Source organism: Oncorhynchus mykiss, chromosome 16 (assembly GCF_013265735.2).
Source record: "Oncorhynchus mykiss isolate Arlee chromosome 16, USDA_OmykA_1.1, whole genome shotgun sequence".
In the NCBI taxonomy this organism is placed as follows: domain Eukaryota; kingdom Metazoa; phylum Chordata; class Actinopteri; order Salmoniformes; family Salmonidae; genus Oncorhynchus; species Oncorhynchus mykiss.
The window spans coordinates 12482594-12496001 of record NC_048580.1 but is presented as its reverse complement, the minus strand read 5'-3'; the positions used below and the strand labels follow the sequence as shown (position 1 = coordinate 12496001).

At 46.0% G+C, this 13408-nt stretch overlaps 1 protein-coding gene across 21 annotated transcripts in view; it reads left to right on the top strand.

The window, feature by feature from the left end:
• Positions 1-13408, top strand: part of LOC110492836 (neurexin-1a-like) — a 79103-nt gene that overhangs the window by 37471 nt on the left and 28224 nt on the right. For all 21 annotated transcript variants that reach the window (XM_036946198.1, XM_036946193.1, XM_036946190.1 and 18 more), the window contains 4 exons: positions 4280-4427; positions 4675-4805; positions 5211-5395; positions 6458-6525. In XM_036946198.1, the coding sequence (XP_036802093.1) occupies positions 4280-4427; positions 4675-4805; positions 5211-5395; positions 6458-6525 (532 nt within the window). The remainder of the gene's footprint in view (positions 1-4279; positions 4428-4674; positions 4806-5210; positions 5396-6457; positions 6526-13408) is intronic.

Sequence of the window (13408 nt, the reverse complement as noted above, 5' to 3'; positions counted from 1 at the left end):
TGATGTTTATACTGTTGTTGGTGTTGATGTTGATACTGGTGTTGGTGTTGATTTTTATACTGTTGTTGGTGTTGATGTTTATACTGTTGTTGGTGTTGATGTTTATACTGGTGTCGGTGTTGATGTTTATACTGTTGTTGGTGTTGATGTTTATACTGTTGTTGGTGTTGATGTTTATACTGGTGTTGGTGTTGATGTTTATACTGGTGTTGGTGTTGATGTTGATACTGGTGTCGGTGTTGATGTTTATACTGTTGTTGGTGTTGATGTTTATACTAGTGTTGGTGTTGATGTTTATACTGGTGTTGGTGTTGATGTTGATACTGGTGTCGGTGTTGATGTTGATACTGGTGTTGATGTTGATACTGGTGTCGGTGCTGATGTTTATACTGGTGTTGATTTTGATACTGGTGTCGGTGCTGATGTGTATACTGGTGTTGATGTTGATACTGGTGTTGATGTTGATACTGGTGTTGATGTTGATACTGGTGTTGATGTTGATACTGGTGTTGATGTTGATACTGGTGTCGGTGTGGATGTTTATACTGGTGTTGATGTTGATACTGGTGTCGGTGTTGATGTTGATACTGGTGTTGATGTTGATACTGGTGTTGGTGTGGATGTTTATACTGGTGTTGATGTTGATACTGGTGTCGGTGTTGATGTTTATACTGGTGTTGATGTTGATGTTGATACTGGTGTCGGTGTTGATGTTTATACTGATGTTGATGTTGATACTGGTGTCGGTGTTGATGTTTATACTGGTGTTGATGTTGATACTGGTGTTGGTGTTGATGTTTATACTGATGTTGATGTTGATACTGGTCTCGGTGCTGATGTTTATACTGGTGTTGGTGTTGATGTTGATACTGGTGTCGGTGTTGATGTGTATACTGTTGTTGGTGTTGATGTTTATACTAGTGTTGGTGTTGATGTTTATACTGGTGTTGGTGTTGATGTTGATACTGGTGTCGGTGTTGATGTTGATACTGGTGTTGATGTTGATACTGGTGTCGGTGCTGATGTTTATACTGGTGTTGATATTGATACTGGTGTCGGTGCTGATGTGTATGCTGGTGTTGATGTTGATACTGGTGTTGATGTTGATACTGGTGTCGGTGTGGATGTTTATACTGGTGTTGATGTTGATACTGGTGTCGGTGTTGATGTTGATACTGGTGTTGATGTTGATACTGGTGTCGGTGTGGATGTTTATACTGGTGTTGATGTTGATACTGGTGTCGGTGTTGATGTTTATACTGATGTTGATGTTGATACTGGTGTCGGTGTTGATGTTTATGCTGGTGTTGATGTTGATACTGGTGTTGGTGTTGATGTTTATACTGATGTTGATGTTGATACTGGTGTCGGTGCTGATGTTTATACTGGTGTTGATGTTGATACTGGTGTTGATGTTTATACGGGTGTTGGTGTTGATGTTTATACTGGTGTTGATGTTGATGTTTATACTGGTGTTGATGTTTATACTGGTGTTGATGTTTATACTGGTGTTGATGTTTATACTGGTGTTGATGTTGATACTGGTGTCGGTGTTGATGTTTATACTGGTGTTGATGTTGATGTTGATGTTTATACTGGTGTTGATGTTTATACTGGTGTCGGTGTTGATGTTTATACTGGTGTTGATGTTGATGTTTATACTGGTGTTGATGTTTATACTGGTGTTGATTTTGATACTGGTGTTGATGTTGATACTTGTGTCGGTGTTGGTGTTGATACTGGTGTTGATGTTGATTCTGGTGTCGGTGCTGATGTTTATACTGGTGTTGATGTTGATTCTGGTGTCGGTGTTGGTGTTGATACTGGTGTTGATGTTGATTCTGGTGTCGGTGTTGATGTTTATACTGGTGTTTATGTTTATACTGGTGTTGATGTTGATACTGGTGTTGATGTTTATACTGGTGTTGATGTTGATTCTGGTGTCGGTGTTGATGTTTATACTGGTGTTGATGTTAATACTGGTGTCGGTGTTGATGTTGATACTGGTGTTGATGTTGATGTTTATACTGGTGTTGATGTTGATACTGGTGTTGATGTTGTTGTTGATGTTTATACTGGTGTTGATGTTTATACTGGTGTTGATGTTGATGTTTATACTGGTGTTGATGTTTATACTGGTGTTGATTTTGATACTGGTGTTGATGTTGATACTTGTGTCGGTGTTGGTGTTGATACTGGTGTTGATGTTGATTCTGGTGTCGGTGCTGATGTTTATACTGGTGTTGATGTTGATTCTGGTGTCGGTGTTGGTGTTGATACTGGTGTTGATGTTGATTCTGGTGTCGGTGTTGATGTTTATACTGGTGTTTATGTTTATACTGGTGTTGATGTTGATACTGGTGTTGATGTTTATACTGGTGTTGATGTTGATTCTGGTGTCGGTGTTGATGTTTATACTGGTGTTGATGTTAATACTGGTGTCGGTGTTGATGTTGATACTGGTGTTGATGTTGATGTTTATACTGGTGTTGATGTTGATACTGGTGTTGATGTTTATACTGGTGTTGATGTTTATACTGGTGTTGATGTTGATACTGGTGTTGATGTTTATACTGGTGTTGATGTTGATTCTGGTGTCGGTGTTGATGTTTACACTGGTGTTGATGTTTATACTGGTGTCGGTGTTGATGTTTATACTGGTGTTGATGTTGATGTTTATACTGGTGTTGATGTTGATGTTTATACTGGTGTTGATGTTGATGTTTATACTGGTGTTGATGTTGATTCTGGTGTCGGTGTTGATGTTTATACTGGTGTTGATGTTTATACTGGTGTCGGTGTTTATGTTTATACTGGTGTTGATGTTGATGTTTATACTGGTGTTGATGTTGATACTGGTGTCGGTGTTGATGTTTATACTGGTGTCGGTGTTGATGTTTATACTGGTGTTGATGTTGATGTTTATACTGGTGTTGATGTTGATGTTTATACTGGTGTTGATGTTGATGTTTATACTGGTGTTGATGTTGATTCTGGTGTCGGTGTTGATGTTTATACTGGTGTCGGTGTTGATGTTTATACTGGTGTTGATGTTGATGTTTATACTGGTGTTGATGTTGATGTTTATACTGGTGTTGATGTTGATGTTTATACTGGTGTTGATGTTGATTCTGGTGTCGGTGTTGATGTTTATACTGGTGTTGATGTTTATACTGGTGTCGGTGTTGATGTTTATACTGGTGTTGATGTTGATGTTTATACTGGTGTTGATGTTGATACTGGTGTTGGTGTTGATGTTTATACTGGTGTCGGTGTTGATGTTTATACTGGTGTTGATGTTGATGTTTATACTGGTGTTGATGTTGATGTTTATACTGGTGTTGATGTTGATGTTTATACTGGTGTTGATGTTGATACTGGTGTCGGTGTTGATGTTTATACTGGTGTTGATGTTGATGTTTATACTGGTGTTGATGTTGATACTGGTGTTGATGTTGATGTTTATACTGGTGTTGATGTTGATGTTTATACTGGTGTTGATGTTGATGTTTATACTGGTGTTGATGTTGATACTGGTGTTGATGTTGATGTTTATACTGGTGTTGATGTTGATGTTTATACTGGTGTTGATGTTGATACTGGTGTTGATGTTGATACTGGTGTTGATGTTGATGTTTATACTGGTGTTGATGTTGATGTTTATACTGGTGTTGATGTTGATGTTTATACTGGTGTTGATGTTGATACTGGTGTTGGTGTTGATGTTTATACTGGTGTTGATGTTGATACTGGTGTTGATGTTGATACTGGTTTTGATGTTGATGTTTATACTGGTGTTGATGTTGATGTTTATACTGGTGTTGATGTTGATACTGGTGTTGATGTTGATACTGGTGTTGATGTTGATGTTTATACTGGTGTTGATGTTGATACTGGTGTTGATGTTGATGTTGATACTGGTGTTGATGTTTATACTGGTGTTGATGTTGATACTGGTGTTGATGTTGATGTTTATACTGGTGTTGATGTTGATACTGGTGTTGGTGTTGATGTTTATACTGATGTTGATGTTGATACTGGTGTCGGTGTTTATGTTTATACTGGTGTTGATGTTGATACTGGTGTTGATGTTGATACTGGTGTTGATGTTGATGTTGATACTGGTGTTGATGTTTATACTGGTGTTGATGTTGATACTGGTGTTGATGTTGATGTTTATACTGGTGTTGATGTTGATACTGGTGTTGATGTTGATACTGGTGTCGGTGCTGATGTTCATATCGTGCTGTTTTTTCTATTGTTGCCGTTTCTGTTGCAGGTGGATTTCTTTGCCATCGAGATGCTGGATGGTCACCTGTATCTTCTGTTGGACATGGGCTCAGGAACCACCAAGACCAAGGCCATCGAGAGGAAAGTCAATGATGGCGAGTGGTACCACGTCGACTTCCAGAGGGACGGGCGCTCAGGTATCTGATTTTATTTCACCTTTAACCGATTAAGAACCATTCTTATTTATAATGACGGCCTGGCAAGTGGTCAGTGGGAAAGGTAACTTAACCTTTACATTAACATTGGAGCCATTTAGCAGACTCATTCTGAGCGACTTACGGTCAGTGTCAGAGCACCCTAATCATTGATCCCTCTTAACCCTAACCTTGTGTGTGTGTGTGTGTGTGTGTGTGTGTGTGTGTGTGTGTGTGTGTGTGTGTGTAGGTACTATCTCAGTGAACTCACAGCGTACAGCGTACACCGCTCCAGGGGACAGTGAGATTCTAGACCTGGATGATATCCTGTACCTGGGAGGATTACCGGAGGACCGCCAAGGACTCATCTTTCCTACTGAGGTCTGTGTGTGTGTGTGCGTTTGTTTATGTGCGTGGACGTGTTTAACTATTCTTGTGGGGACCCGAAGTCCTTACGAGAATAGTAAACAAACAAAGATTTGACCAACTGGGGACATTTTGTTAGTCCCCACAACGTCAGATGCTATTTCTAGGGGGTTTAGGGTTAGGTTAGAATTAGGTTAAGGGTTAGTATTAGGAGCTAGGGTTAGTTTTAGGGTTAGGAGCTAGGGTTAGGTTTAGGATTAGGGTTAGTTTTTTGGGTTAAGGTCAGGGTGTGTGTGTGTGTGTGTGTGTGTGTGTGTGTGTGTGTGTGTGTGTGTGTGTGTGTGTGTGTGTGTGTGTGTGTGTGTGTGTGTGTGTGTGTGTGTGTGTGTGTGTGTAACCTGTCTCTCCTTTTCCCTGTAGGTGTGGACAGCGTTGTTGAACTATGGATATGTGGGCTGTGTGAGAGACCTGTTTGTGGACGGTCAGAGTAAAGACATCCGTCGTCTGGCTGAGGCTCAGAGGGCTGTAGGGGTGAAACCTTCCTGCTCCAGAGAGCCCCCTAAACAGTGTCTGTCCAACCCCTGCCAACACAGCGCCACCTGCAGGTAACGCAGCTACTTACTCAAGTCAAGTCTACTGTACAGTACTGGACTATGTTGATGTGTGCTTGACTGTTTCTAAAGGACTCCCTGCACTTTTAACCAAGTTCTAGACTGAGAGAAAACTTTTAGGCATATTTAAAGAATGTTTTTCTTGTCAATAAAGCACCTTGAATTGACCCTTCGCTAAGCCCGCCCCAGAATTTTGGACAACCAATCTCAGTGCTTCGGTGGACAACTGTCGCTAACCAAGCTCGAGTCCAACGCCTAGAACAAGCTCTCGTTTTAAACCATAGATAGACTGTATGTTTCAAACGCATGAAAGCCAATGAGGGCAATGGAAAAAACTGGGATGTTTTTGTTTTTGTTTTTTTATCATACATTTAAAATGGCAGAATAATTTAACAATAATTGATTCCTGAAATGCTGTTGATTGAGTATTTTTCAAATCCGAAATTATAATTTTGTTGCATTGTTTGCGATCTGGTTAGTTAGCTCTCATTGCATGACCAGCATTGAAAATCTTGCTAACACTAGCTAGCTAGCCAGTTGTTATAAGTTGTTTTCTCCAAATGTATGTTAGCTAGGTTAGTTAGCTATACTATGAATATAATTATCATCTGCTGTTGACATCAGGATACAATTTGAGAGTACTAGTTAGCTCCAGAAATGGTTAGTACCTTAGATTGCATGCTGACAGTGAATTCACAGCTATCCAGTGGCTAGCCACACTACATACTTAATTTGACCAGGTTCCCGTAAAGCAAGTGTAATGGCAGTCCACCACAACTTCCCAGAGAGTCTCCTGATTAGCGATGGGTAGTGTGTGTTTCATTTTATTGTGTGTTAAAAACACAGTTTAAGATCATTGTGAGGGGATTTTGTCCGTGGCTGAATGGGCAATTGGGCTCCACTGAATTCATTTTTTACCCAAGTTGCAACAGTAACCAAGGGGGCGGTGCTTAGCGAATGGTGAATTGAATTGAGGAATTACAGTGTATCTGTAGTTTTATCTACTCTGGCATGACCCTTGACTTGACCATTAACCCCAACTTCTGACCTCTGCAGGGAGGGCTGGAACAGATATGTGTGTGACTGCTCTGGGACCGGATACCTGGGACGGGCCTGTGAGAGAGGTGAGGAGAGGGGGAGGAGGGAGGGATGGAGAGAGTGGGAAAGAGGGAGGGATGGAGAGAGTGGGGAGGAGGGAGAGGTGGAGAGAGGGGGAGGAGGGAGGAGGGAGGGATGGAGAGAGTGGGAAAGAGGGAGGGATGGAGAGAGTGGGGAGGAGGGAGAGATGGAGAGAGGGGGAGGAGGGAGGAGGGAGGGATGGAGAGAGTGGGAAAGAGGGAGGGATGGAGAGAGTGGGGAGGAGGGAGAGATGGAGAGAGTGGGAAAGAGGGAGGGATGGAGAGAGGGGAAGATGGAGAGAGGGGGAGGAGGGAGGAATGGAGAGAGTGGAAAAGAGGGAGGGATGGAGAGAGGGGGAAAGAGGGAGGGATGGAGAGAGTGGGGAGGAGGGAGAGATGGAGAGAGTGGGAAAGAGGGAGGGATGGAGAGAGGGGAATATGGAGGGAGGGGGGAGGAGGGCGGGAGGGATGGATGGAGAGAGGGGGAGGAGGGAGGGATGGAGAGAGTGGGAAAGAGGGAGGGATGGAGAGAGGGGGAAAGAGGGAGGGATGGAGAGATGGAGAGAGGGGGAAAGAGGGAGGGATGGAGAGAGGGGAAGATGGGGGGAGGAGGGCGGGAGGGGTGGAGAGAGGGGGAAAGAGGGAGGGATGAAGAGAGGGGGAAGGATGGAAAGGGTGGAGGAGGGAGGGATGGAGAGAGAGGGGAAAGAGGGAGGGATAGAGAGAGGGGAAGATGGGGGGAGGAGGGCGGGAGGAATGGAGAGAGGGGGAAAGAGGGAGGGATGAAGAGAGGGGGAAGGATGGAAAGGGTGGAGGAGGGAGGGATGGAGAGAGAGGGGAAGATGGGGGGAGGAGGGCGGGAGGGATGGAGAGAGGGGGAAAGAGGGAGGGATGAAGAGAGGGGGAGGGATGGAGAGGGTGGAGGAGGGAGGGATGGAGAGAGAGGGGAAAGAGGGAGGGATAGAGAGAGAGGGGAGGAGGGAGGGATGGAGAGAGAGGGGAGGAGGGACGGATGGAGAGAGGGGGGTAGGAGGGAGAGGGGGAGCGATGGAGAGAGGGGGAGGAGGGAGGGATGGAGAGAGGGGCGGAGGGAGGGAAGGATAGAGAGAGGGGGAGGAGAGAGTGGAGGGAGAGATGGATGAGAGAGAGGGGCGAAGGGAAGGATGGAGAGAGGGAATGATGGAGGGATGGAGAGAGGGGGATAGGAGGTAGAGATGGAGAGAAGGGTGAGGGAGGAGGGATGGAGAGAGAGGAGGAGAGAGGGATGGAGAGAGAGGAGGAGGGAGGGATGGAGAGAAGGGGAGGAGGGAGGGATGGAGAGAGAGTGGAGGGAGAGATGGATGAGAGAGAGGGGCGAAGGGAAGGATGGAGAGAGGGAATGATGGAGGGATGGAGAGAAGAGGGTAGGTAGGAGGGAGGGATGGAGAGAGAGGGGAAAGAGGGAGGGATGGAGAGAAGGGGATAGGTAGAGATGGAGAGAAGGGGAGGGAGGAGGGATGGAGAGAGAGGAGGAGACAGGGGTGGAGAGAGGGGGATAGGAGGTAGAGATGGAGAGAAGGGTGAGGGAGGAGGGATGGAGTGAGAGGAGGAGAGAGAGATGGAGAGAGAGGAGGAGGGAGGGATGGAGAGAGAGAACATAGAAAAAGAGAAAGACCAAGAGGGATGATTGAGTGAGGGATGGATGAATAGAATCCCTAAGAGACCGGGGGAAAGATGAAGTGAGAGACAGTTTGGAGAAAAGAAAAGAGATGAGTCAGGGAGAGGGAGGAGAGAGATCCTGGTGTCAGTGTGAAGCAGCGGATTCTGTTACCACGATAATTATTAGTCTTCCCATATCTAACAAATACACACACCTCAGATCTGTCCTCTATAGGGAGATGAAAATTGAACAATGTGTGAAAAAGAGAGAGAGAATCAGCCTCAGTAACTGGTGGTTCAGTAGAAGGAGGGACAGATGGAGAAACAGTTGGAGAGAGTGATTGCTCCCACCTTCTACCTGTGGTTTTACCTCTCTCTCTCTCTCTCTCCCATCTCTCGCCATCCTTCCATACCTCTCTCTCTTTTTGTTCCAAATTTTCTCTCAGAGCTGTTTGTTTCTTCAGCTTTATTCCAGAGCTGTCGTCACAAGGACACGTTCACACTTACTGCCTTCATCAGCATCCCTCCTTCTCCATCTCCCATCTCTCCCTCCCTCTCTACCCCCCTCTTTCTCTCTCTCTCTCTCTCTCTATCTCTGCCCCTCTCTTTCTATTTTTTTTTCTCTCTCTCTCAATTCAATTCAAGGGCTTTATTGGCATGGGAAACATATGTTATCATTGCCAAAGCAAGTGAAATAGATAATAAACAAAAGTGAAATAAACATTAAAAATTAACTCTCTCTACCCCCCCCCCCCCCCCCCCCCCCCCATCTCTCTCTCCCTCTCTTTTTATTGAACCTTTATTTAACTAGGCAAGTCAGCTAAGAACCAATTCTTATTTACAATGACGGCCTACTAAGAGGCAAAAGGCCTCCTGCGGGGACGGGGGATGGGATTAAAAATCTAAAATAAATAACATGTAAATATGGGACAAAACACACATCACGACAAGAGAGGCACCACAACACTACATAAAAAGAGACCTAAGACAACAACATAGCATGGCAGCACCACAGGACAACACAACATGGTAGCAGCACAAACATGGTACAAACATTGTTAGGCACAGACAACAGCACAAAGGGCAAGAAGGTAGAGACAACAATACATCATGCGAAGTAACCACAAGTGTCAGTAAGAATGTCCATGATTGAGTCTTCGAATGTAGAGATGGAGATTAAACTGTCCAATTTGAGCTCCATTCGCTAGCTGCAGCGAACTGAAAAGAGGAGTGACCCAGGGATGTGTGTGCTTTGGGGACCTTTAAGGAGCTTTGGTGGCAAATCTGATGGCCGAATGGTAAAGAACATCTAGCCACTCAAGAGCACCCTTACCTGCCGATCTATAAAGTACGTCTCCGTAATCTAGCATGGGAAGGAAGGTCATCTGAATCAGGGTTAGTTTGGCAGCTGGGGTGAAAGAGGAGTGATTACGATAGAGGAAACCAAGTCTAGATTTAACTTTAGCCTGCAGCTTTGATATGTGCTGAGAGAAGGACAGTGTATTGTCTAGCCATACTCCCAAGTACTTGTGTGAGGTGACTAAACCCTCAGAGGTAGTAATCACACCAGTGGGGAGAGGGCCATTCTTCTTACCGAACCACATGACCTGTGTTTTGGAGGTGTTCAGAAGAGGGCAGAGAAAGCTTGTTGGACACTAAGAAAGCTTTGTTGTAGAGCATTTAACACAACATCCGGGGAGGGATCAGCTGAGTATAAGACTGTATCAGCTGCATATAAATGGATGAGAGAGCTTCCTACTGCCTGAGCTATGTTGTTGATGTAAATTGAGGAGAGCGTGGGGCCTAGGATCGAGCCTTGGGGTACTCCCTTGATGACATGCAGTGGCTGAGACAGCAGATGTTCTGACTTTATACACTACAATCTGAGAGCAGTAGTTAGCAAACCAGGCCAAAGACCCCTCAGAGACACCAATACATCAATACCGACCCACAAGAATGGAATGGTCTACCGTATCAAAAGCTTTGGCCAAGTCAATAAAAATAGCAGCACAACATTGCTTAAAATCAAGGGCAATGGTGACATCATTGAGTACCTTTAAAGTTATAGTGACACATCCATAACCTGAGCGGAAACCAGATTGCATACCCGAGAGAACACTATAGACATCAAGAAAGCCAGTCAGTTGATTATTGACAAGTTTTTCCAACAATTTTGGTAAACAGGGCAAAATAGAAATTGACCTATAACAGTTAGGATCAGCTTAATCTCCCCCTTTAAATAAAGGACGAACCGTGGCTGCCTTCCAAGCAATGGGAACCTCCCCAGAGAGGAGAGACGGGTTATAAATGTCAGAGACAGGCTTGGTGATGATAGGGGCAGCAACATTAAAGAAGAAAGGGTCTAAACCATCTGACCCAGATGTTTTTTGGAGGTCAAGTTTAAGGAGCTCCTATTGCACCTCAGACACAGTGACTGTCTGCAGGGAGAAAACAGGATCGGGGCTAGTCGCACTAGAAGGGCTGTGAGGTGAGAAAATGTTGGACAGGCAAGGAGGCATGTCTGAGTCAAAGAGGAATCCTGATTTAATGAAGTGGTGAATAAATAGCTCAGCCATACGCGTCTTTTAAGTAACAACCACATCATCAACATTAAGGGACATGGGCAGCTGTGAGGAGGAGATTTTATTCTCCAGTGTTTTCTAGAACTTCTTGGGGTTAGACCCACAGAGAGAGAACTGCTCCTTAAAGGAACTAACTTTGGCCTTCCAGACAGCCTGAGTGCACTTATTTCTCATTTGCCTGAACGACAGCCAGTCAGCCTGAGGATTTGTGTACCGAACCTTTTGCCAAATTATGTTCTTGAGGTGGAATAACTCTGCCAGATCACGGTTGAACCAGGGACTGAACCTGTTTTTTAATTCTCATTTTCTTTATGGGGGGTGTGCATGTTAACAATACTACTGAAAATATCAAAAAATAAAGTCCAAGCGTCTTCGACAGAGCTGATTCAATACCAATTTACAGAGGCCAAGTTATGGAGGAAGGCTCATTAAAGTTATTTAGCAAGTGTCTATGTGAGGATAACATCGAGGAGAGTAGCCTTCTCTGGGTAAATAATCTGAGATAGATTTAGAGAGTCCTATTGTTTTAGGACTTGGTCAGGTCACCTAGCAGGACAGATTCAGACTTAGTGTAAGGGGCCAGGAGAGAGTTTAGGGCAGGTAGGGTACAGGCCGGTGCTGATGGAGGACGATAACACCCAGCAACAGTCAACAAAGAGCTGTTTGAAAGCGTAATGCTTAAAACCAGCAAGTCAAATTGTTTGGTGGAGTTGGTGTGGACAACCGAGCACTGAAGGTGTTCCTTGGTAAAGATTGCCGCTCCACCACCTTTGGAAGATCTGTCTTGCCGGAAAAAGTTACAAATGGAAAGGTTAACATCAGTGTTCAAAACACTCTTCCATTTTATTTTACCAGGTAAGTTGACTGAGAACACGTTCTCATTTACACCAACAACCTGGGGAATAGTTACAGGGGAGAGGAGGGGGATGAATGAGCCAATTGTAAACTGGGGATGATTAAGTGACAGCTTGGGAATTTAGCCAGGACACCAGGGTTACTCTTACGATAAGTGCCATGGGATCTTTAATGACCTCAGAAAGTCAGGACACCCGTTTAACGTCCCATCTGAAAGACGGCACCCTACACAGGGCAGTGTCCCCAGTCACTGCCTTGGGGCATTGGGACCAGCAGCATCTGGTCTCCCATCCAGGGACCAACCAGGAACAACCCTGCTTAGCTTCAGAAGCAAGTCAGCAGTGGGATGAAGGGTGGTATGCTGCTGGCTTCACAACTACGTCTCAGTAATGACCAACAACATCTGGATTGGAGCTGTTAACCCACACTTTCAAATGATACATTTTAGGTATTAAGCTTCTAGTGTTAACGTACAGAACCCCCCCCCCCCCCTCTCTCTCTACACCCCCTCTTTCTCTCTCTCCCCCTTCTTGCTTTCTCGACCACCTCTCTCTCTTTCTCTCCACCCCCTCTCTTACTCTTTCTACCCCCCTCTTTCTCTCTCTGCCCCCTCTCTCTCTCTCTCCACCCCCTCTCTCTCTCTACCCCCCTCTCTCTCTCTCTACCCCCCCCCCTCTCTCTCTCTACCCCCTCTCTCTCTCTACCCCCCTCCGATCTCTCTCTACCCCCTCTCTCACTCTGCCCCCCCTCTCTCTCTCTCTACCCCCTCTCTCTCTACCCCCCTCCTCTCTCTCTCTCTCTCTCTCTACCCCACCTTCTCTCTCTACCCCCCTCCTTCTCTCTCCCTGCCCCCTCTCTCTCTTCTCTCTCTCTCTCTCTCTACCCGCTCTCTCTCTACCCCCTCCTTCTCTCTCTACCCGCTCTCTCTCTACCCCCTCCTTCTCTCTCTCTACTCCCCTCTCTCACTCTTTCTACCCCCCTCTTTCTCTCTCTGCCCCCTCTCTCTCTCTCTACCCCCCCCCTCTCTCTCTCTACCCCCCTCCGATCTCTCTCTACCCCCTCTCTCACTCTGCCCCCCCTCTCTCTCTCTCTACCCCCTCTCTCTCTACCCCCCTCCTCTCTCTCTCTCTCTCTCTCTACCCCACCTTCTCTCTCTACCCCCCTCCTTCTCTCTCCCTGCCCCCTCTCTCTCTTCTCTCTCTCTCTCTCTCTCTACCCGCTCTCTCTCTACCCCCTCCTTCTCTCTCTACCCGCTCTCTCTCTACCCCCTCCTTCTCTCTCTCTACTCCCCTCTCTCACTCTTTCTACCCCCCTCTTTCTCTCTCTGCCCCCTTTCTCTCTCTCTACCCCCTCTCTCTCTCTCTACCCCCTCTCTCTCTCTACCCCCCTCCGATCTCTCTCTCTACCCCCTCTCTCACTCTTTCTACCCCCTTCTCTCACTCTGCCCCCCCTCTCTCTCTCTACCCCCTCTCTCTCTCTCTACCCCCTCCTTCTCTCTCTCTCTCTCTCTGGCCCCCCTCTCTCTCTACCCCCTCCTTCTCTCTCTCTACTCCCCTCTCTCACTCTTTCTACCCCCCTCTTTCTCTCTCTGCCCCCTCTCTCTCTCTCTACCCCCTCTCTCTCTCTACCCCCCCTCTCTCTCTACCCCCTCTCTCTCTCTACCCCCCTCCGATCTCTCTCTACCCCCTCTCTCACTCTTTCTACCCCCCTCTCTCACTCTGCCCCCCCCCTCTCTCTCTCTACCCCCTCTCTCTCTCTCTACCCCCTCCTTCTCTCTCTTTCTCTCTCTCTACCCCCCTTCTCTCTCTACCCCC